This window comes from Haliaeetus albicilla, chromosome 10 (assembly GCF_947461875.1).
Source record: "Haliaeetus albicilla chromosome 10, bHalAlb1.1, whole genome shotgun sequence".
Lineage (NCBI taxonomy): Eukaryota > Metazoa > Chordata > Aves > Accipitriformes > Accipitridae > Haliaeetus > Haliaeetus albicilla.
Window position 1 is genome coordinate 40,435,435 of NC_091492.1, and position 21,862 is coordinate 40,457,296.

Here is a 21,862-nt window from a genome sequence, read left to right on the forward strand (position 1 = left end):
ATGGATAGAGTAAAACTAAGCGCTAGCCTGGAAGTTCTGAATTAAGGGTGTAAAAAAAATTGCATTAAATTCCAAATAACATGCTGCTGATAGCGTCCTGTAACAGTTAACCTTGCTGTCTCCTAGCATTTTCCTGCATGTTTGTTGGTGGCATCTGAGAACCGAGATGCCTTCATGAAGGAATAAGGTTATGGAGAAGCTAGCAAGCTGCAGTTAGTAGTATTCTAAAACTGCTTCCTTTTCTCCTTTCCCTCCTTATTTTGCCTGTGGTTTTGATAGGTGGAGCATATGGATTAAATTTTATACATTGTGTCTGATATGCAAACCTAATCATCATGGTCCTGAGTGGCTTGTTGCTATAATATTTAATTTGTGATCCATGTCTGGAGAAGTTTGTAGGGCCAGGCATAATAGCTGTGAATCTGTGCAATCTCACAATGGAGAAACACTTTGCTTTTCTGAAACCATGCAATGGGGAGGGAATTGTGCTGAATGTGGTCACTTTTGCTGAAGAGCTGTTATGCTTGGGTTACTCTGTAATATTTAAAAATGAGATACAGTCTTCTGTATCAGTATAAAGATAAGTTGTGCGCATAGATGTGGTATGTCGTGAACAATCTGCCAAGATTAGCATGGTGTGGTTAGATTATATCTATTTTATGGATTAGTTGTGATGAAGATGTGCATAGATTGAAGACAAAATTTCAGTTGCTCTGTGAGTGATGATACAGTGGCACAGATACAGTGGCTGCCTAGATTGTCTAGAATTGCTTTTCCGAGCTTTCAAGTGTTTGGTTGTTTTATAAACTTCAAATTTGAAGATTTTTGTAATTATATTATGGGTTTCTAAAGGATAAAATAGTGTTTTCTTACAGACTTTCCTTTAATGTACTTCAAATTTAACTCCAGAATAGCTCAGGGTTGGTTGGTTGGTTGATTTGGGTTTTTTTGCCTGGGGATTTCCTTAACTGAAAAGAAAAATACCTAAAGCTATTGACTCTTTTCAGGTACAGGATTCTAGCATAGGTTGTATGTATGTATGCCGAAGACAGCATTTCCTATTAAATGTGGTTTTTTGATCTGTGTTTTCTTTCTTCTTGGTTCCCAGGACAGGCATTTATATCACACCATGCCCCATTTTCCTGTGTCAGTATTACCTATGACTATTTGGGCTTTATAGTATTTATAAACTCTGTAAGCCTGTTGGGTTATACATAGCTGGAAGTAGCTTTTAAAAATTGGATTTGTTAACAAATTTCCCCTTTCCCCGTGAAAAAAGGAAAATTGTACTGAGAAGAACAAATTTTCTCTCTTAAAAAAAAAATTAAAATCTATCAATCGCTATAGATTACATTATATAGGTTATAATATATTTGGAATTTTAGCCAAGCCATTTTGAAATGGTCAATAAATATACTGTTAGGAAAATATTCAAGAAAGGAGATCGCGTCACTTCTTCTGGAACCCTTCTTTCTTAACTGCTTTGTAACTTGTCTTAAGTTTTCCAGAAATATCCTACTAGATAAAATATAACAGTGAGATATAAAATGGTCTGGTTTCATTTTAGTTATATGCAGGGAAAGAAGTCAAAATCTCAGAACATAGAATAAAGGCGAATGGGAGCTTAACTTCCAGCCCTTAAGGGATAAAATCAACTTGAAATACAGCCAGTTTTAAAAAATTAAGTAGTTTGGCACACTAACTCTGCATGTCACCTTATCCATTTTGTGTTTCCCCCATCTCTGCTTTCTTGTATTTCAAAACTAGTTTAATAATTTTTATAGAAAGTACTTGTATTAATATATAAAATACATGTGGAATAAAGCATATATGTATGAAATATCTTAAAACTGCCTAGATAGGTGGTGTGCTTAAACATAAAAATAAGAACAAGTAGAAGAAAAAGAGATACAATCTTATCTGGCAGTTCATAGAAATCTCAGATGTTACTTGTAAGAATGGTAGGTAAAACACTGTAAAAACAAGTATTCTTTTGTTCCTTTTTGTTTGTATAAATACATTTCTAAGTTCCTATCCTTACAGCAACATAGACACTAACACATCCTTATGACACAGCCTGCGTTCTTTGAGAACTTGATGTATGCAATCCAGAATAAAATGTATATTTTGAACAGGGCAGTAAGAGTGCTCAAGAAACAACCACATGATCAGATTTTCATTAGAAATGTTGTGGTTTAAAGTATGAATCATTTTGATTTGACCCTGAACATATGGGTAGCAGGAACTCCCCTTCACCCAGCAGGGAGTAATGTCAGTTGGTCTTTTTCTGCTGACAGTTTAAAAATCAAATACTGTTAATTTAGATCTAGGAGAGGCATGGTAAAAGGCTGCCAATATATGCGTTACATATTCTTCAAAAAGAGATGGTTGTCATCTTTCCAGATAGCTGAGAAGAGCTGTATGCTCTATGCTCTACTGCTTTAGATATTTAAGTCCTTGGCTTGTGTTGGAAATTGGAACATTTAAATTTGAACATGTGGCCAACTGTGCTCTGGGATTTAAATTCTTTGTGTTTAATGAAGTATCTTATTCACTTTTCTTTGACATCTAGGCAAAAAATGCCTTTAGAACATATTTGTAAGAGTTGAATGTGAATTGCATAGAGTTTACCAGTTTCTGAAATTCTTTTTATTAAGCTGATTTCAAGATTATACTGAGGTTTCTTTCTCTTCTGTTGTGATGACATTGTTTTTGAGTTAGGAGGAGCTACAGGTATTAATCCATCCAGTGTTCATGGCCTTTCATTCACAAAAATCAAATGGGACTGTGAAAATGGCCCACCGTTGTTCATATTTTTCTTTAAATTGAAGAGGAATGTGGTTTTAAGTGTATAGTATAATGCTATTCTGATTAAACAAATGGATACTTCCACTTCATTAAAGGCAAGGCTATTGTCCTTGCTGAGTTTTTGCTTTTCACTGATTTTTCTGTTAGTCTGTTGCATTGCCACTTTTTTCTTTCTTCATATATCCCGTGCTGCCATCTGTAATGGTGTTACTTTGATAGAATATATTTTTCAAATTTTTTCTGCTTTTCCTGGTTACATACAGTGTTACATATAGTAATATAAGCAATTGCTGGGGAGATTCATCAGATTGTGCTGCCTCCATTGCACCTCTTCTTCAGTTTTCTTAAATATCACGCTTCGAAAGCCTCTCTGAGAGGTATTAGCCTCATTTCACTTAAGGGGAAACGGAGGCAAAAAAAGGTAAAGTGCTTTGGCAAAGGCACACCATAGGTCAGCAGCAGATCTGAGAATACAGTCACAACTCCTGACTCCCAATCTGGTGCTTTAGATGTGACAGTTCTCTCTCAAATAATAATTGCTGTGCAGCATCTTTATACTCTAAATCAAATTTTAAAAACTCAAGCTATTTTCTGTAAGAAACAAAACTCTATTCCTAATCAAAGTACACTGCAGTGCATAAAGTCTACCATTACAATATTGCTTTTGTTTACATTTGAAAAAAAATTAAAAGCCAGGTTCTCTCCTTGCTTGGCAATAAATGGTTCTTTGAGAGGAGAACACTTTTTCAAAAGACTGTACTCACTGACATGTAATTTAATTTGTTTTTCTTTCTAGGTGATTACGGATTTGGAAGAGCAGCTGAACCAGCTCAGTGAAGACAATGCAGAACTAAACAATCAGAATTTCTTCCTGTCCAAACAACTTGATGAGGCCTCAGGGGCCAGCGATGAGGTTGTCCAGTTGCGAAGTGAAGTGGATCATCTCCGTCGGGAGATCACTGAGAGAGAGATGCAGCTTACCAGTCAGAAACAAGTAAGGCTTTATAAGTCTGGATCACAGTCTCTTCATGATAGCTAGCTAATTATCTGAAAGGCAAAAAATTCTTTTAAATCTGGAAACCTATAAGAAATGAATATGCTTCTAGGGCAATGGCGTTTAAGCCTTCCTTCCCAGAGCAGTTGAGTGAATGGAAATTTTTGGTATTTCCTATTGTATTTTTATGCAATTTTATTTAGAAATTTTGCACTCTGAAGATACTGTAATTTAGAATTATTCATTTTAATTTTGTGACCCTGGAAATCTCAAAATTTTCATAATGAGATGGAACTGACATTAATGGCAATCGCAAGTGAAGGTATGGAAGCCTTGAAATAAATGGGTTGTGACTTACCAGCTTATGTTTGCTGCCAATTTGCATGTACTGTAATTTAAATGGTAAGGCTGAAGCTTAAAGTGCACGCTTGATGTGGGATGTGAGAATTGATAGGAGGATTTATTTTTAGACTATGGAGGCCTTGAAGACAACATGTACAATGCTGGAAGAGCAAGTAATGGACTTGGAGGCCCTGAATGATGAACTCTTGGAGAAAGAGCGTCAGTGGGAAGCATGGAGAAGTGTTCTAGGGGATGAGAAGTCCCAGTTTGAATGTCGAGTTAGAGAGTTGCAGAGGATGCTGGATACTGAGAAACAGAGCAGGTCTCTTTCCCCTCCTCCCCCTTTTATTAACTTTTGTGAAAATGCTCTATAGAAGCTAGTACAAAAACTATATTTAGAATAGGATATGGGAGTTGGAACTAAATATAAAATCTTGTGAGGTAGTTCTAAAAATGGTTTATTAGTTAATAGTCATTCACCAGTGATATTGTTCCTTTTGTTCCTTTGCAAGTGAGCAATTCCTGGGGAGTGGTATTTATCATTGTAATTTATGAAATGTCTTGATTTATTATCTTCTACTTTATTATATGGAAAAATAGCCTTTGCTCCTAACTGTTCCTGTGGGGTCTCGAGATTTTCAGGCTGTAGTTCTAGCAGGCGCAGGAACAGGATTATATAATATAAAAGTGTTGCAGCAAACAGTCTGGCTTTATAAAGTAACATCCTGAATTTGAGGCAACCCCTTGAAAGAGTTATTGATGCCACTGCATGCTAGGAAGAGGTCAAGCCCAGAAAGGAGTTAGGTAACATTATTTTCCATTTTAATACAGAGTGAGAGCAGATCAGCGTATTACTGAATCTCGCCAGGTGGTAGAACTAGCTGTCAAAGAACACAAGGCAGAGATTCTAGCCCTCCAGCAAGCACTAAAGGAACAAAAACTCAAAGCTGAGAGCCTTTCTGATAAGGTAAGTAACTTTCAACCCTCGACTTTCATAATTAGATGAGGTACTTTCTAGAGATATTGCTTGTAGAAATGTGGTCTTGAGCAGCTTTTTCAAAGTGTTAGAGCAAATTAAAAAGACTGGAGGTCATAGAATAGAATTCTATCTTCAAGCCGAAAACCTTGGATTTCCTTTTGAAATGGACTAAAGCAGAAAGCAGCCTATTGATGCCTGGAGTGAAGTCCTTCCATAACTTGATATCTGCATTTGAGCAATGGCGTACCAAAATGTTGTTTGGTTGGTTTCCATCTTATAGTAAGTAAAGGATAATTGTATCATTTTTCTTTAGTGTGTGCTTGGTGAAGTTGGATTTTAAGATTGTGGAACGCTGTATTTATTAGTGTTCAATGTTATTCTGACCATCTATCCCACCTGCCTAGCTCAATGACCTGGAGAAGAAGCATGCTATGTTGGAGATGAATGCACGCAGTTTACAACAGAAGCTTGAGACAGAAAGGGAGCTCAAGCAGAGACTTCTGGAGGAGGTAACCTTCAAAACTCATGTTATAACTTCAGAAGAAGGTTCCACATCTTGAGGGGGGGTGGTTGTGTGAATAGCAGTGTTACACATCCATCCTTCTTCTATATAACTAGGGAGATTAAAAATGTTGGGGGGGTTGTTTTTCTTAAAACTTTGCAAAGTGTGCGGCTAATGTCAGGGAGCAGTGAAAGTGAACTGCTCCTCAAGGGAAGGTGAGCTGGGAGCCAGGCGTGACAGCAAGTCAAGCAAGGACAGAGACCTTGCAGCCAGTGAGCAGAGTCTCACAGTACCTGAACAAGAAGAGCAGAGCAGGTTTGGTGAAGGTAATCAAGTTCAGCCAGCGGCCCAGTGATCATTACAGAAGCCTGTAGTGATGAGGCACATCCTAGGTAGGGTCTGCAAGGCAAGGTGCGTGCTCAGGCACAGCATTCTTACAACATAGCTCTGACCAGACCAAGTGCAAGGACAGTAGCTTAAAAACAGCCCTAAAGCCAATGTGAGGCTTCCCACAGCTCTTTTTTCATAATTTATCTTGGTTCACAGAAGTCTGACCCAAGGTTACACACCTGCACCATATCAGTGAGACATTGAATGCTGGCAGCCAGACCTGGGTATTGGGGAAGAGGTTCTAGGGGAGGATTTCAGGGGAGGGGTGGTTACAGGCAATTAGATGGGGTAAAGTAGAGCCTTTTGGTGCACTTGGGGTACTGACAAGTTATCGCAGAGTTGAGAATTTCATTATGCATCACAGTGAAAGATTTCTGGCTCTTCATAACATACGAGCATTAATGGTTTTCGTATTCAGGGACTTTCTCATCAAGAAGTATAAAACCTGAAAGAATTAGGATTAGTTTGTCATATGCCCTTTTCTGTTGTTAGTTGGAGACAAAGATTTAAACAATTGGACATAATTTTCCTTATCTCATATAACTACAGAGGAAGGAGTTTATCTTGGTGTATAAGAAAGATTTTTTTCTTTTTTTTTTCTTTTTCTTTTTTAATTACAAGTACTGAGGTGGCTTCTGGTGATTGTATAGAGAGCTTGAGAAAATGACATCCAGAAATTCTTCATGTATGTCCAGTCTTATTAATAATTACAAGATATGAAATGCTTAAAATAGTAAATAACTTGAACATGCATTTGAAAGAAATGGTGTTGCTACAGATTAACATAAATACACTACATAGAAATGCTTGTTTAGTCATGATGCGTTCTGAAAGGAAGGAAAACTTCTAGAATATTGTAATTTTACAGCTCTTAAAGAATTGTCTGTTTACTTTTAAATTCTGCAATGATGCTTATTTTACAAGGAGTGATAATATTTAATAGCTTTTATTTAAAAACAAGCTAACAAAACCACCAAAACACTGGCCTTTGTTTTCCTGTTAACAGCAGGCAAAGCTGCAGCAGCAAATGGATCTGCAAAAGAACCACATCTTCCGCCTAACTCAAGGTCTGCAAGAGGCTCTAGATCGAGCAGATCTTCTGAAGACTGAAAGAAGTGACCTGGAATATCAGCTGGAAAACATTCAGGTGAGAGTGAGGAAACAGCAGGCAGGACTCTGTGTTCCCCATAAAACCCCACTCACTCCCTGTGGGGTTTTAGGATGTGATCTACTGTTTCTGTGTGACACTTTCCTTATACTATTTTTTAGCTCTGTTCTGCTATTGAGTTATCTGGTTTCTTCTATTAAGATGAAATTTCTTATATGTGTGTGTGGTTCACAGGTTCTCTATTCCCACGAAAAAGTGAAAATGGAGGGTACTATTTCTCAGCAAACCAAACTCATTGATTTCCTGCAGGCAAAGATGGACCAACCAGCGAAAAAGAAAAAGGTGGGTGAAAAAGGTTTGAGAGGCATGGAATTAAATGATGGTTTTGTGATTAGTTATGTGCTGTGTATTCAAAATATTCTGTTTTATCTTTCTTTGTGTAACACAAATGTGTCCTCATTTAAGAGCATTCTGAGCTGCTGAACACAAACTTTACTAGGCAGAATGTGTTCTTTGTGGCTTTTCCATTATTTTGTTATTCCTAGAATGCTTAGGTTACAACCCGGTAGCTACACCTCAGTGAGGCTGTAGGAATACAGAACTTTAAGCATGCTTTTTTTTTTTAATGGTAAGTATGTACGTGTATATGAACTTATTGTGTATCTAGAGTGGTTGTCTTGTAGTTACAGTATAGGATTGCTTAGTCAGGTGATGTGACTTCTGTCACATCTTTGTCATAAGCCGTTCTTTCATTTTGAATTAAGTAATTTAATTTTAATCACGTATTTTGAGATCCTCTGTTTAGATGCTTTCGGAAACTCAAGGTGTAAGTACTATAACAGGTAATGTACGTCCCTCTTTAAATTAATCCATATCTCAACATTTTCTCTCCAGTGCCAATATGAACTAAAAATCCATCCTTACACATATCAGAATTACCATTAGGCCCTCTGGCCGGACTGCCACTAGCTAGTTTCACTTTGCCTAGTTTAAGCCATCTCTTACTAGGAGTTAGGAGTTGTCTGTGTGTTTCTGTTGCTAGGGCCTGTTTAGTCGGCGGAAAGAGGACCCTTCTTTACCCACACAGGTTCCCCTGCAATACAATGAGCTGAAAGTGGCACTGGAGAAGGAGAAGGCTCGTTCTGCTGAGCTGGAGGAGGCTCTACAGAAAACACGCATTGAACTCAGATCTGCTCGTGAAGAAGGTAGGGGTTAACAGAAAAGGTGAATCTGGAAGGAGACACACGTTTTTGGTGTGAAAACATGCCTTTAATTGTGTGCCACTATAGCAGTAACATATGTTGTTTAATTCTTACCTACTGCTGTGAAGGTGCAATAAGGCTACGCTTTTTTTCTGCGGGTTGTAACCGCTGAATGGTTACACAGAACCACTGCTATGAACTAGTGTTTCATATTGGTTGTGTTAATGAGTGGCATTTATCTCATCTATAGCTGCTCATCGGAAAATATCAGACCACCCTCATCCATCTACTCCAGCCACAGCCAGGCAGCAGATCATCATGTCTGCCATAGTCCGCTCACCAGAGCATCAGCCTACTCCGATCAGTTTGCTAGCTCCACCCTCCAGTCGCAGGAAGGAGTCTTCCACACCAGAGGGTAGGTTCTTGGTGACCTTTTCTGTTACTATTTTTCTGTCTAGTATTTCAATGCCATGTCTCTTTTTTTTTTTTAATTTCAAAACCAGATTTTTTTCATGATAGGAATATTAGATGGTAAGTTTTGCTTTTGTTTTTGGTTTAAAATTCTCTATGTGGATTATATAATTTATTTCTGAAAACTTCAGCAATAAAGTAATTATTAACACGAATTGTTTTAAAAGCATGGTTTTTTTCAAAGGAGTATGTTTTCTGTACTAGTCTCTGCATTGATGAGAAGGATTTATGGCTGTTTCTTTAGCAGTTAATGTTTTTACTTGTCTAAATGGCAGATTTGTTCTGCTGAGCAGAAAGATTCTATAAAGACTTTTGGTAAAGGGAAGAGACTTCGGTCAGGCATAAAAGGAAGATACCAGGTCAAAGATGACATTAATATCCTATTAACTGGAAAAGTTCTAGTGGATGATCCTCTCCCCTTCCATATCCTTGAGAATGGAGGGGAGAGGATCATCAGAAAAAATCAAAGGATTGAGGGCTCTGCTCATTTATTCTTAGTTGGCCAGTATTCCAGAGTAAGTGTTGAACACTGACACTTTGAGCTAAAACCTCCAGCCTTTAGCTGGAAAAAGCCAGAACCTTCAAACTGGTCCAGCCATTACAGGTAGCTGGGGAGGCACAGGATGCTATGAGGATGGGTAGCATTGGCATAGGAAGATGTCCTCAGAGGCAGATCACGGGCAGGGAAGAGATTCATGTTCATCAGTAAAAGACCATGCCTTGAAGGATAAACTTTGCTCAATATAGATCCACTGACAGGGATTTTAGGTATGCTTTAAGATATGCTGGCACTGATGGTTAGCATGAAGGCTGTATGAAGAAGGCCTGCTGTGTATTGATTGCTACAGCATAGGTGTTGAAGGGTTTGTTAGCTACAAGCAAAATTGAGAGATTAGTTTAGCACATTGTAAGAATTGGAGCTCAGTGCAGACTTGAAATTTAGATGGTTTGATTGACATAATCTTGCTACACCAAACATTAGCCACTTCAGTTCTACAGTCTGTTCTCAAGCGGCACATTCTGTGCATCTGTATAAGGTAATTACTGAGGTGATAATGTAGCTTAAGATTTGCAGATTGCAAAGGAAAATAGTGTCTACTTTCAGGAGGGCTTTGATAGAGATATGTAGTCGCTTTTTATTACCTGGGACTTAAAATGCCAAAACCTACTATAATTTTCACCCCTATCAGTTTTCATCCCGATAATAAATTTTGTACCTTTCAGAGTACAGCCGACGCCTGAAAGAGCGAATGCATCATAATATCCCACATCGTTTTAACGTGGGGCTAAATATGAGAGCAACAAAATGTGCGGTGTGTCTGGATACTGTGCACTTTGGACGGCAAGCATCTAAATGTCTTGGTAAGAGCAGAGTGTGTACATAAATAAAGTGTAACTGGACAGTAGAATGAAAAAGCATCAGCCGCCAAGAACAGATTTTCAGTGAAAGCTGAAGAAAGGACCAAGTATGAAGACTTGGAAACTAGTTGGCGCAAACATTCTACATTAGAAAACACCTGATGGTTTAGAGTAGAAGGAGGTTCTTGGAGAAGCTGGGGCTTGTGCGTTAGAAGTTGAGACAGCTGTGTCATGATTTTTTTGTCATTTAACAGAAGTTTTTCTCTGTCCTTTTGTCAGAATGCCAGGTGATGTGTCACCCAAAATGCTCAACTTGCTTGCCAGCTACTTGTGGACTGCCAGCAGAATATGCCACGCACTTCTCTGAGGCATTCTGCCGGGATAAAATGAATTCTCCCGGTCTGCAGCTGAAGGAGCCAAGCAGCAGTCTGCGTCTTGAAGGATGGATGAAAGTGCCAAGGTATAAACATGAATCTTGGTGCCATATCAGGTGCTGAAATATTTGGAACAGTTCCTTATATTATCCTGGCTCTTACAATGTGATAATCGGTACATGTCCATTATAATTACTTACTACCACTGAAATTCGTCTTTCTAGGAGTTGCATGCTTGTTTTATTCAGAATCCAAGCAGAAAATCCAACATGGCTTTGTGCTTATTTTCTTCAGGAATAATAAACGTGGGCAACAGGGCTGGGACAGGAAGTATATTGTCCTGGAAGGAACGAAAGTGCTCATTTATGATGCAGAAGCAAGAGAAGGTAACTTAGCATTTCTAGGAAGAACACTTTTTTTAACCTTCAGCTACTGTTTGGCGAGTTGAGAGGCTTAAAGGTTGTTACTGTTTGCTGTGGCCATACCTAATTTAGCTAAATTTTCTGTAATAAGGCAATACCGTTGTTTTTCTAGATCCTTAACAGTTTTATTAGCTGGCATGTCATAATAACCCAGCTGTGAAACATCCTGTGTGTATCCACTCCACTTTGCTATCACAATTATTTTCTTGCTATTTACTAGTTTGTTCTTTCTTAATCTGTCTGCTCATTCTCCCTGCAGCTGGACAGAGGCCTCTGGAGGAATTTGAGCTCTGCCTTCCTGACGGTGATGTAACTGTTCATGGAGCTGTAGGAGCTACTGAACTTACCAATACAGCAAAGACAGGTGAGAATCTTATGTAGATGAGGTCAAACGGATTTCATCTGGCTTGCCATCAGTTGGCATTCTGTTTGGCTGAGCAGGATTTTCTCCCTTTAACTTTCATCCTGTAACTGTGTAATTTTGAGGTTACCTCTATTTGAATTACATGAATAGGTCAGTCATCTAGATTTAGTTACACATAGGCTGTTGCTTCTGTCATGGTAGTTGAACTGTGAATAATATAATCATCAAGCCAAATGGAAGTAAATTTTAAGAGTTTTGTAACATATTTAAAAGCACTTGGTTTATTTAAATTTCTTCTCTCAATGCTCTCTCAAGTGTGAAGTGTCGTATTTCATGCCACCATTGTGCTCTAACTAGAAAGTCGTTAACTTAGAAATGCTGTGGGGTGTATACAGTCTCTTATTATGAAAAAAATGTTGATGTTTTGATTTGTATGTACTGAATAGAACTGATGAAAAGATTATGTATGTGTTGACTTTAACATTAAAGGATACAGATTGTTAAAAACAAAGGTTTCCATAACCAATTTTTACAGATTTTTCTTGAACAGTACAGGGAAAACTTTAGTCAAGTGGCTGTTTTTGTGCTTTTTTTCACAATGGAATTCCTTTCTCCTTTGACTAAAAGGCAAGAAATTATTTTTATTTAGTAAAGACAGCATTGTATGTATGGATTGCATACACCCAGCTAATATTTAGCTTTAAGTAGCTAGCCTGTGCAGGACCTGTAAAGGAGAAATCTATGTATAAATTGCCATGGTAACACGTCATGATAAATACAACTTCTCTCCAATGAGGCTGAAAGGTGTTGATTTTAAGTCCACTGACAATATTCCAAAAACTAATCTAAGTCTTATTCTATCTATATAACATCTCAGATGTGCCATATATCCTAAAATTGGAGTCTCATCCACACACCACTTGCTGGCCTGGTAGAACACTCTACCTGTTAGCACCCAGCTTCCCTGACAAACAGCGCTGGGTCACAGCACTGGAATCAATAGTGGCAGGTGGGAGAGTTTCCAGAGAAAAAGCTGAGGCTGATGCTGTGAGTATAAAAGTTTCATTTAATAATAAAATATTCTGGGAGGGAGCAGAGTTTTGAAAAATATTTTTTCGGTATTTGACATACTGAGGTTTAACTGAAGGTAAGTTGTTACTTCTGCCTCATGATGTACAAGATGAGTACCAGGAACTAGTTCATTGCAAGACTGATGCTTTATGTTACAATACCCTCCTTTAGACTTGGGGAGTGTAGTAAGAGGATCCCAAAATTATATCTCTGTAATTCCAGCAAACAGAAAAGGAAGAAAGAGCAGTTAGGACATGGTTTAAATCCAACCTCATAATGTACCACATGGAACGAGCAAACTTTAAAAGAAAGAAACAAGCAAAAAGCTCCCTCCTGTGCCGTTCTTACAGAGCTGGGTTTTTTTTGTTTCTTGGGGGGGAGAGGGGCGTGTGTGTATGGTTTTTAGTTTAAGTTTTATTCCTGATAAGAATAAGAGGTTAAATGAATTTGTTTTGGTTTTGGATAGCCTTTTTCATCATTGTTGCACAGATAACTATTTTCTGATAAAGGGAGGTTTGATTCTATGGCATTGCATATTAGAGTGTTAGCTCTGGAGGTAGGGAATATCTGACTAGCAGGAAATCATCTCTTTTTTCATGCTAGCATTCCCTTTGTCTCTGAGAAAAATACATGCTCCCACCAACATCTGGACTTTTTTTTAATCTTTCCCCTAGGAAAATTTCACGGCTCCATTGCAGGAGATCAGGGGAAATTGAAAGGACAGGGACAACAATAGATTCCGTCTGAGTTTAGGTTAATTGTGATCGGTTTGCCTAACTGTGTTTCAGGTAGATAAAAGTTTACTAATTCTTTTGTAGGAGGTATCCCTGCAGCTTTCAGTTTTCTGAGAAAAAGAAATCTGTGCCAAGCTTTTTGTCTGTCTGAAATTATGACCTTAGATTGTTAAAATACTAGTAGAGAAAGAGATAAAGATTAACTCAACAACAAAAAAAAATCTTTTTGTCATTTGCAGAAATTGCTTGGAAACTCCCTGCTGAAGCTAGAGGGTGAAGACCGTTTGGATATAAATTGCACAATGCCCTTCAGTGACCAGGTAATGATCATGTTCAGTTGGGCCTTTCTGAGTATCGGACGTTTTATTCATGGAAACGGTGTCTTAACAGCAATATGTGTAATTACATACTTGTTTGTTGTTTTGTTTTTTTCTCTTCACTGGTAAACAGTATCATCCAAGTTTGCTCTCAGAGCATTCCTTGTTCTCCTCGTGGTGCTATTTTTTTTTCCTGTGGTCACTGTAGGTAGTACTGGTGGGTGCAGAAGAAGGTCTCTATGCCCTGAATGTACTGAAGAATTCCTTAACGCACATCCCAGGAATGGGTGCTGTCTTCCAAATTCACCTCATCAAGGATCTGGAGAAGCTACTCATGATAGCAGGTAGGGGGCTATATGTTACCATTTGTCCTGCAGTAAATATATGGTAATTGCTGTGTACTGCTAGGAGTGCTGCGGTGCCAAAGGGTTGGGCTTTCCTTTAGGTTCATTACAGACTTTTTTCTTTTTTTTTTTTTTTTTAATCCCTATATTTATCAGGAATCAATTACTGTGGTTAACACAGTATTGTCTGAGGCTTTCTTGTAAATGAATATGTGAACGAAGGCTCAGTTAAACCTTCACGAGACATTGATTTCTCAGTTTCCAAAGCTGAGGGAGAGAGGAACCAGAGACAAAACATTTCCAGCTTAGGGGTTAGTCGTCATTTTAAGTTCAATTTAAAAAGTGTTGAGCTGATCAGTGAGCATATCTCTTCCTAATCACTATATAACCTTTCTTTTTAATGTAGTTAACCATTTGAGGACCACAGTGTGATTACTGTGGCCTAGGGCCAACAACTCTTAACCTCTCTTGCTCTAAATGCTAATCCATGTAACAAAATTGGGACTTCTTTTATGGTTTGTTTACTATTCCCTTATGAAAGGAACACCAGCTTTAATCTCTTCATCTGTGGTTTTCCAGAGATAATCTTTCCTACACCGATGCAGGCATGCTGAACGTTAGGGCCTATCTTCATCTGAAAGCCCAAATTATCAAGTGTCTATATGACATTTGTAGTGAATGAAAAACAAATTCTCTCTCTTGTTCTGTTTGTTCTGCATTTTTCCCCTTGTGAAGATTTAAGCTGTCCATGCTTTATTTGTTTCAGGGTGGTAGAGAAAAAAGCGATTGGAAAAAGGAAATCTCACACAAAATGAGGAGAAGGCTATGTTACTGTATTGCTAGACTTCTGAGAGGAATTGGGCTTGGTCTATAATGCAATTTATTAGGGCACTTCTTGGAAATCCATTGCCGGTTCTGTTGGCACAGAGAGGCTAAAGCACCTTTTACTTTAAGAAGTTCTGAAGGGTAAAATAAAACTTCCTGGCTAATTTTGAATAGTGTCCTAATGAGGCCACTGTTACTGTGATCTACTAGACCTTAGCAACACTAATAATCCATGGAGAGAATGGTTGTTCTTCCAGTCGATTTACTGCCTGTTGTACGGTTGGGTTTTTGTAAGTTTTCCATTTCACTTTTAATAGGAATAATAATGGAATGAATTCTATGTGGTACATTGTGACTGTTACCACAGTAACAGCCTGTAGTGACAAGCTGCTGCTTAGGTAACAGAACAGACTTTTGTAGAGAATAGGGAGTTTTCCTTTGATGAAACATAACCATTTTTGTTTCCAGGAGAAGAAAGGGCTCTGTGTCTTGTTGATGTAAAGAAAGTGAAGCAATCTCTAGCCCAGTCTCACCTCCCAGCTCAGCCTGATATCTCACCAAACGTCTTTGAGGCTGTCAAAGGATGTCACCTTTTTGCTGCTGGCAAGGTAGGATACAGCTGCCTTGTGCACCCAGACCACCCTTTAGACTGCACTGAGTTTAATATTAATCAAATCAGCGTCTTTATTTCACTGGCAACAAATCCAAGGTCTATATTCTTGTTTTAAATCTTTTTTCTTCAAAGAGGAGGAGTATAGGGGCTGAAGAGAGGCTGAGCTGGAGACAGTATCAAGGATCTACTACTAATATGAATAAATTCAGTCAGGATGACATGATGGTATAGCCTAAACTGGTACATATTAAGAAATACAGCATAGCATAGCATAACTGCCTCCTCACAGTTGACTTCCATTTTGAGATTTATAATTAGTGAATTCCATCCACTGTTTGTTCTTGAATGTCATGTAACAGTTTCCAGGCTAGCAAATTTACTTAGGTGTTTGCGTCACTTGGTAACTCTTGATATTTACATTAATTCCCAGGTTTAGTATGGAACATTTAGCCACAGCAAAAATTCTCATTAACAATTACTTCTATGGACTACTTTGATAACAAGGTGAACGTCATTCATTTCAAAGTGATTTTTAAGATAACGTTTCAGGGGTTAAAATTTAGACCTAACCTATTTGAATTTCTTATCCCTTTCAATGAAACATTTTTCTGTGGAAAACCTGATTTTTTTATTAACTTCTTTCAAGTATAAAAGAAATCATAGAAGCAGTTCAAATTCACATTCTTTTCTGAGAATGTGAAGAGGCTTTTCATTATTTCACTAATTCACAATAACTACCCTATTAGAAATGTACTTGCTTATCTCTGCAAAGTTATTTCTGTGGCAAGAGGTACTCAGATCTGTTTCACATGCTCAGCATTGGAATTTACTCTGTATTACCGTCTTGAACTATGCTTGTAATCTTCCTCACAGGTTGAGAATGGTCTTTGTATCTGTGCAGCCATGCCCAGTAAAGTGGTTGTTCTGCGATACAATGAGAGCTTGAGCAAGTTTTGTATCAGAAAGGTAAGCTTAGTAATTCCTGTCCGTAGCTAAGGTAATTCACGTATTGCACTAAGACTTTGCTTTGGAGCAAACATCTTAAACCTTTTTGCACGCATAAGAACATTTGTTTGCCAGCTAAAATGATAACAAATTGCAATGTGCACTGACTAAAATTGGAGTAGGCAGCAATTTCCTTTAATAAGAGTTGGCATATCTGGAGAGATGCAGAACAGAACTGTGATTTTTTTTGAGAAACTGGACTCAGCTGTAATCATATCCTCACTTATTTGCCCAAAAAAGGCTTTCTTCTTAATTATCCAGCAGCGTTCCCTCACCTCTGTTGTCTTTGGAGAAATCCATAACAAATGACTTCTCTCTTCTTTGCAATTAAGGAAGCAGTGGGTATCTGAATTTGTTTACTGTACCAGTGAAAATCAAAGGGTATTTATATCATACAGATCCAGAAAAAAAAAAAATAATAGGGATCTCTCCTCAGAACAGAGTTTAAACACTGCCCTCCTTAAAATGGGCTGGTTCCCAGAAACTCATGTCCTTTCCAATTCACAAATTAAGGGATGTTCAGGTCAAACTACATATCCCTGTGAGCTTCTGCAGATTACTTTGAAGGCACCAGTTCAATTTACAGCTTGACTGAGGCTTTTATCTCCACTGAGTGCTACACTGGCACCACTGTGAGGAAGCAGAGTCGGCACAGTAATTCAGATGCTGGCCTCCCTGGAAGTAAAGACATGTTTGATGGAGAAGATCTTGGCACAAACAATGTGGATGCCAGCAAACCTGGAACATCTACAAGCATTTCAGCTGATATCAACTCTTGCTCAGAATGGAGCAGCAGCCGGCAGGAAACACTGAAGATGTACAGTCACCATCCTCTGTTCGTGCTGCCATTCACCTCCATAGTCCCAAGTGCCTTGACAAGGGATCACGTACAAAACATGCAAAGGCGTGATTTAGAAGGCAGGTTTTCCTTATCTTCACTAATCCAGACAACTGAATTTAGATCCTAACAAGATGGCAGCAAGCCCAGAATATGCTCTTCTGTTCTGCCAACTAAACTTCCAGATAAACTAGGAATGATGCAAGGAATCTTGTCCTCAGAAGATCTGGGCATCTGCGTGTTGTTTCAGGCTAACCTGCAGAGCTATCCTAGCTGTTCGATCACAATGCAAATCTTGGTGGACATATCTGTATTACATTGTACCAAGAAGGATGGAAGATTGTGTATGTTTGTCTTCCTTTTGCTTAAAGAGCCATCAAGATAATTTCTTAAGTGTTAACAGCAGAGATGCTTTAGCAAGCTGATACTTTCTGTTGGGAGAATCAGAGTGATGGATAAGCCTACTGACAAGAGTTTTGCTCCGTGGGTTATAAAGAGTTTGGGACTTGACTGGGGTCAATCCTGCTGCAGTTGTCTTAGGATCTTCTGTCTGCCTTTCTAGCAGCTGCCCTGATTCCTGGTGACTTCCAGGCTTGGAAGTGATTGTTCTAGAACAGCTACTCTGGAGCTGGGGTGGTTTTGACTGATAGACTTCTTAGTGACAAGTCTGTCGTTCAACCCTAACTGCTCAGTCCTGGTCTTATGTCATCTCCAGACACTGTTCAGACATGCAGTCATTGACGTGGCTGTGACCTATTGTAAGTAGGGAGCCACTCCCTACTGCTCCAGACAACTGAGCTACAGAGCAGAAGAATATCTTCCAGAATAGCATATTCTTCCAAAAGGAAGAGGTTCTTATTGGGGTTAGCACCTGGAGTTGAGTTGGTATGCGAGTCTATATTCAAGCGTCACCTCCAACAAAACAAAACTACTTCTTCTAGCAAGAGTACTTTTCCATATGCTTTTGAGAGACTGTTAGTAACTTTGAGGTTGCCATCTCTCCCTTTTATAAAAATAAATGTGGCAATATATAATGTTCCAGAATAAGCAAAATCTGTAAACTGTTACAGGGAACTAATATTGGTCCATACTTCCCTCTTTTCCAGGAGATTGAAACCTCTGAGCCTTGCAGCTGCATCCATTTGACCACTTACAGCATCATCATTGGAACCAACAAGTTCTATGAAATTGAGATGAAGCAGTATACGCTGGAAGGTAGGAGACATTTCCTGAGGAATGCACCAAGTCGCTCCACAGATTCTTTTGGTAGGACTTTTTCTAAAGCAGTTTAGGAAAAAAAGTTGTTAGTGATCAAGCTGTTTTTCTCCATTCTCTTTGCAGAGTTTCTGGATAAAAATGACCACACTTTGGCCTCTGCCGTGTTTGCTGCTTCTACCAACAGTTTTCCAGTCAGTATCATCCAAGTGAACCCAACAGGGCAGAGGGAGGAGTATCTGCTATGTTTCCATGGTAAGTGTGTGGCATGGTTGTACAGTTGTTGCACTACAACTGCTCTCTGGTACGTGAACAGTCAGAATGTACCCAAGTACAGTTGTAAACGAAAGCTGAACAGAGTTGACTTTCTAGTACCTGGCAATGAAGAGTTGTTGAAGTCTGTGAATCTAAAAGCCGTGGAAGAGTTGTGGCTGGTGGTTTAAACACTAAGATGCACAGGGCATTGGCACTAAAATAATAGCACTTACTGATCCAGTCTGCTGAGGTGTGTTTGGTCAGCTTGCTTCTGGCTTAAAAGTTCTCCGTCCCTGTGGATCAGGTGCCATGCGTAGGCTTGTGTGCCTGAAGGGAAGGGGTTGTAGTCAATGTTAGGTGCAAACAGGTGTTTGATTATCCTGATGAAACGTTAAGGGGTTTTCAAACTATGGCTTTCTTGTCTGGTTTCCATACAGACAGATGAGACTTTTTAGTCTTCTTGTGATGAAATAAGAGGGTGTTATTTTCTTGTATAGCTGCTTTTGTTGGCCCTCTAGGATAGTGTCGTGGAAATGCACAGGAAGTCTTCAAAAGCCCACTAGCTGTAATTTTGGGTGAGTAACAAACAGTAGGAGTCTCATAGTCTTCCCAACTGTGGATTAAATAACAACCTTACCTTAATTGGTATAGAGAGTACCTTTTGGTACTGAAAGTACATCTAGCCAATTCAATGTCAATTAGAGTAATTCACGGCACACTAGGATTTGCAAGATAGTAAGCACCCTGTCCCTGCTAAAAAGCTGAGGGTCAATTGCCGTTGTCCCTTCAAAAATAAATGAATAAAATTCAGGCGCGTGCTCATGACATGACATTACTTTTCTTGGCAGAGTTTGGTGTCTTTGTGGATTCCTATGGAAGACGCAGTAGGACAGATGACCTGAAATGGAATCGCTTGCCCTTAGCTTTTGGTAGGTGTTGAGGGACATTCACTTGGATTATAGAAATTATTGAAACATTATGGAATATGAAAATTATTTTCATATATTGAAAAATATAAAGGAAGCATCCTTGTGGGACAGGTGTTCTTCACTCAGTGCTTTTGTTTCCTCTTCCCCCTCCCAATTCTCCCAGAAACTATGGATATTTTCCCATGATCTAAGATTATTATAAATCCAAATGTCAAACCTTCTGAAGTATAAACAATTTGAGGAAAACTAAACCAAAGTTGTATAATGTTCCTAGTCTGGCAGTGATTGAACTGGCTAGTGGAATTTTTGATGATGCTTGCAAGTTTCTGAAATAGTCAAGAATATATAATGTCAGTGTGGTTCCCTCAGGCCTTTTGAACTACCTAATGGGATTTTGTTCAGTTAATAGTGTGTTTTTAATGCCTTTTTCATGATACTTTGGTTAGTAAAATTCTTGAGATACAGATAGTTTCAAAGCGACAATTCTTTAAGCTGCATCTCCCTGCTTAGTAATAGTGTCTATGTCTTATTACAGAAAATATATTTCCTTAGTTTTCCCCAGGGGCTGTGAGGCTCTGTTGTGCTCACTGATGCTTTTTAGAAGTTTTTAACAGAGAATTTTATTTTATGTTTTTCCTGCCTTTGCGGTGCTCCTTCAGCCTACAGGGAGCCCTATCTGTTTGTGACCCACTTCAATTCCCTTGAAGTGATTGAGATTCAGGCGCGAGCTTCTCTAGGGTAAGTAAGTAAGTAAGTTAGCTGTTCTCTTTCCATTACTTTGAACAGCATTTGCTGCAAGAATCTGTGTACTTGCCAGGAAAAGGTACAGTGTCATCATTGTAAAGACTTTTTCCTGCAATTTTTACCCAGAACCCCTGCACGAGCCCACTTGGAGATACCAAATCCACGGTATTTAGGGCCTGCAATTTCTTCTGGAGCTATCTACTTGGCCTCCTCCTACCAAGACAAATTAAGGGTGATTTGCTGTAAGGGCAATCTAGTGAAGGAGACCAACAATGAGCAGCACCACAGAGGATCTTCTGCTACACGCAGGTATGATGAAGTCAGTATGTTACAGTCCTTGTGCATCTTGTACGCAAACTTCGCTCCAGATGGCTTTTCCCCCCCAAGTTGTGGTGGGATGCCCTTGTTCTATACGTAGAGATAGAGGCTGGCATTAGCCAGTTACTGTACAGCTGCAATGGAACAAGGAGTAGAGTCACTGATGTTTTAAAATCCAGACGGCAAAGAAACATTAAATCCGTAGGAATATGTGGGTAATCTCCACGAATGCTTTGTGATCTTCAGCTGGTTTACTTTTATGTTGCATTATAGCTGTGACTTCAAAGCTTGATGAGCTTAGATGCTATTGATATGACACTAAACATCAATTGACTGTAACAATCTCTAAAGCTAGAGCCCCTTCCTCTTAAATAATGAGTAGGCCTTAGGGAGATGGCGTTGGGAAGCTGCAATACAATCTTGTTCTGTTCAGCAGAACAGCAATACTTCAGACAGGTGAATAAATACTGCGGTTGATAGTGCCACTGTGCATTGGAAACGGAGAAATTGAGGCTTGTACCTCATCCTAACCTGGCCCGAACATCCTGGAGCTACTGAAAATTTTGTATATGAAAAGGCATATATCAAATGCTAGCATACTTCTTTTATATGGAAAAGTATACTGCTGAAGTATATGAAAATGCGTACTTCTGTGGCCCGTTAGAGAGACATGACTTGCATCATTAGCAGTTCATTAAGGCACTTTACTAGTGTGGCAAATGTAATGAATACTCAGCTATCAAAATATCTTTGCACTTTTCATCTTGGCTCAGGGAGGTCTGATGCTTTTTCACCTAAACACTGCTGGGTGTTTGGGGAAAGTTACATTTTTTGCTAAAAGAAAATGTAACGTGAGGTTTTTGTCGCTCAGCTGTTCGCGTCCATTATTTTTGAATGACAGCAGCCCTAACAAGAGAGGTCCGCCCACATACAACGAGCACATAACCAAGCGGGTAGCATCAAGCCCAGGACCACCGGAAGGTCCAAGCCACCCTCGAGAACCAAGCACACCACATCGGTACCGCGAGGGAAGGACAGAGCTGCGGAGGGACAAGTCACCTGGGCGACCGCTGGAGAGGGAGAAATCTCCAGGCCGGCTTCTGAGCACCCGCAGAGAAAGGTCCCCTGGAAGACTCTTCGAAGAGAGCAGCCGAGGACGAATGCCTGTGAGTGGTGCCAGAACTCCTCTTGCTCAAGTCAATAAGGTAAGTCAGGAGCCTGGAGAACTTTTCTGTTCTCAGGAAAAGGCATGTACTGCAGAAGGGCTGGTGGTACTGTAAAGTACAAGAGCAAATCAAACTTCACCCCCCGGCCCCTCAACTTCTATTGAAACAGAGCA

At 39.2% G+C, this 21,862-nt stretch overlaps 1 protein-coding gene across 2 annotated transcripts in view; it reads left to right on the plus strand.

Annotated features, from left to right (window-relative positions):
• CIT (citron rho-interacting serine/threonine kinase) overlaps positions 1 to 21,862 on the plus strand; it is a 73,516-nt gene that overhangs the window by 49,297 nt on the left and 2,357 nt on the right. The window contains exons 25-47 of one of the 2 annotated variants that reach the window (XM_069795275.1): positions 3,605 to 3,802; positions 4,273 to 4,466; positions 4,976 to 5,111; positions 5,528 to 5,632; positions 7,022 to 7,162; positions 7,358 to 7,465; positions 8,166 to 8,328; positions 8,576 to 8,740; positions 10,021 to 10,158; positions 10,435 to 10,615; positions 10,824 to 10,915; positions 11,211 to 11,315; positions 12,193 to 12,362; positions 13,360 to 13,440; positions 13,646 to 13,781; positions 15,075 to 15,214; positions 16,093 to 16,185; positions 18,169 to 18,277; positions 18,404 to 18,532; positions 19,381 to 19,461; positions 20,121 to 20,199; positions 20,332 to 20,514; positions 21,425 to 21,728. In XM_069795275.1, coding sequence (XP_069651376.1) covers positions 3,605 to 3,802; positions 4,273 to 4,466; positions 4,976 to 5,111; positions 5,528 to 5,632; positions 7,022 to 7,162; positions 7,358 to 7,465; positions 8,166 to 8,328; positions 8,576 to 8,740; positions 10,021 to 10,158; positions 10,435 to 10,615; positions 10,824 to 10,915; positions 11,211 to 11,315; positions 12,193 to 12,362; positions 13,360 to 13,440; positions 13,646 to 13,781; positions 15,075 to 15,214; positions 16,093 to 16,185; positions 18,169 to 18,277; positions 18,404 to 18,532; positions 19,381 to 19,461; positions 20,121 to 20,199; positions 20,332 to 20,514; positions 21,425 to 21,728 — 3,231 coding nt within the window. Of the gene's footprint in view, positions 1 to 3,604; positions 3,803 to 4,272; positions 4,467 to 4,975; positions 5,112 to 5,527; positions 5,633 to 7,021; positions 7,163 to 7,357; positions 7,466 to 8,165; positions 8,329 to 8,575; positions 8,741 to 10,020; positions 10,159 to 10,434; positions 10,616 to 10,823; positions 10,916 to 11,210; positions 11,316 to 12,192; positions 12,363 to 13,359; positions 13,441 to 13,645; positions 13,782 to 15,074; positions 15,215 to 16,092; positions 16,186 to 18,168; positions 18,278 to 18,403; positions 18,533 to 19,380; positions 19,462 to 20,120; positions 20,200 to 20,331; positions 20,515 to 21,394; positions 21,729 to 21,862 lie in introns of both variants that reach the window. The other variant, XM_069795276.1, reaches the window with a different exon arrangement.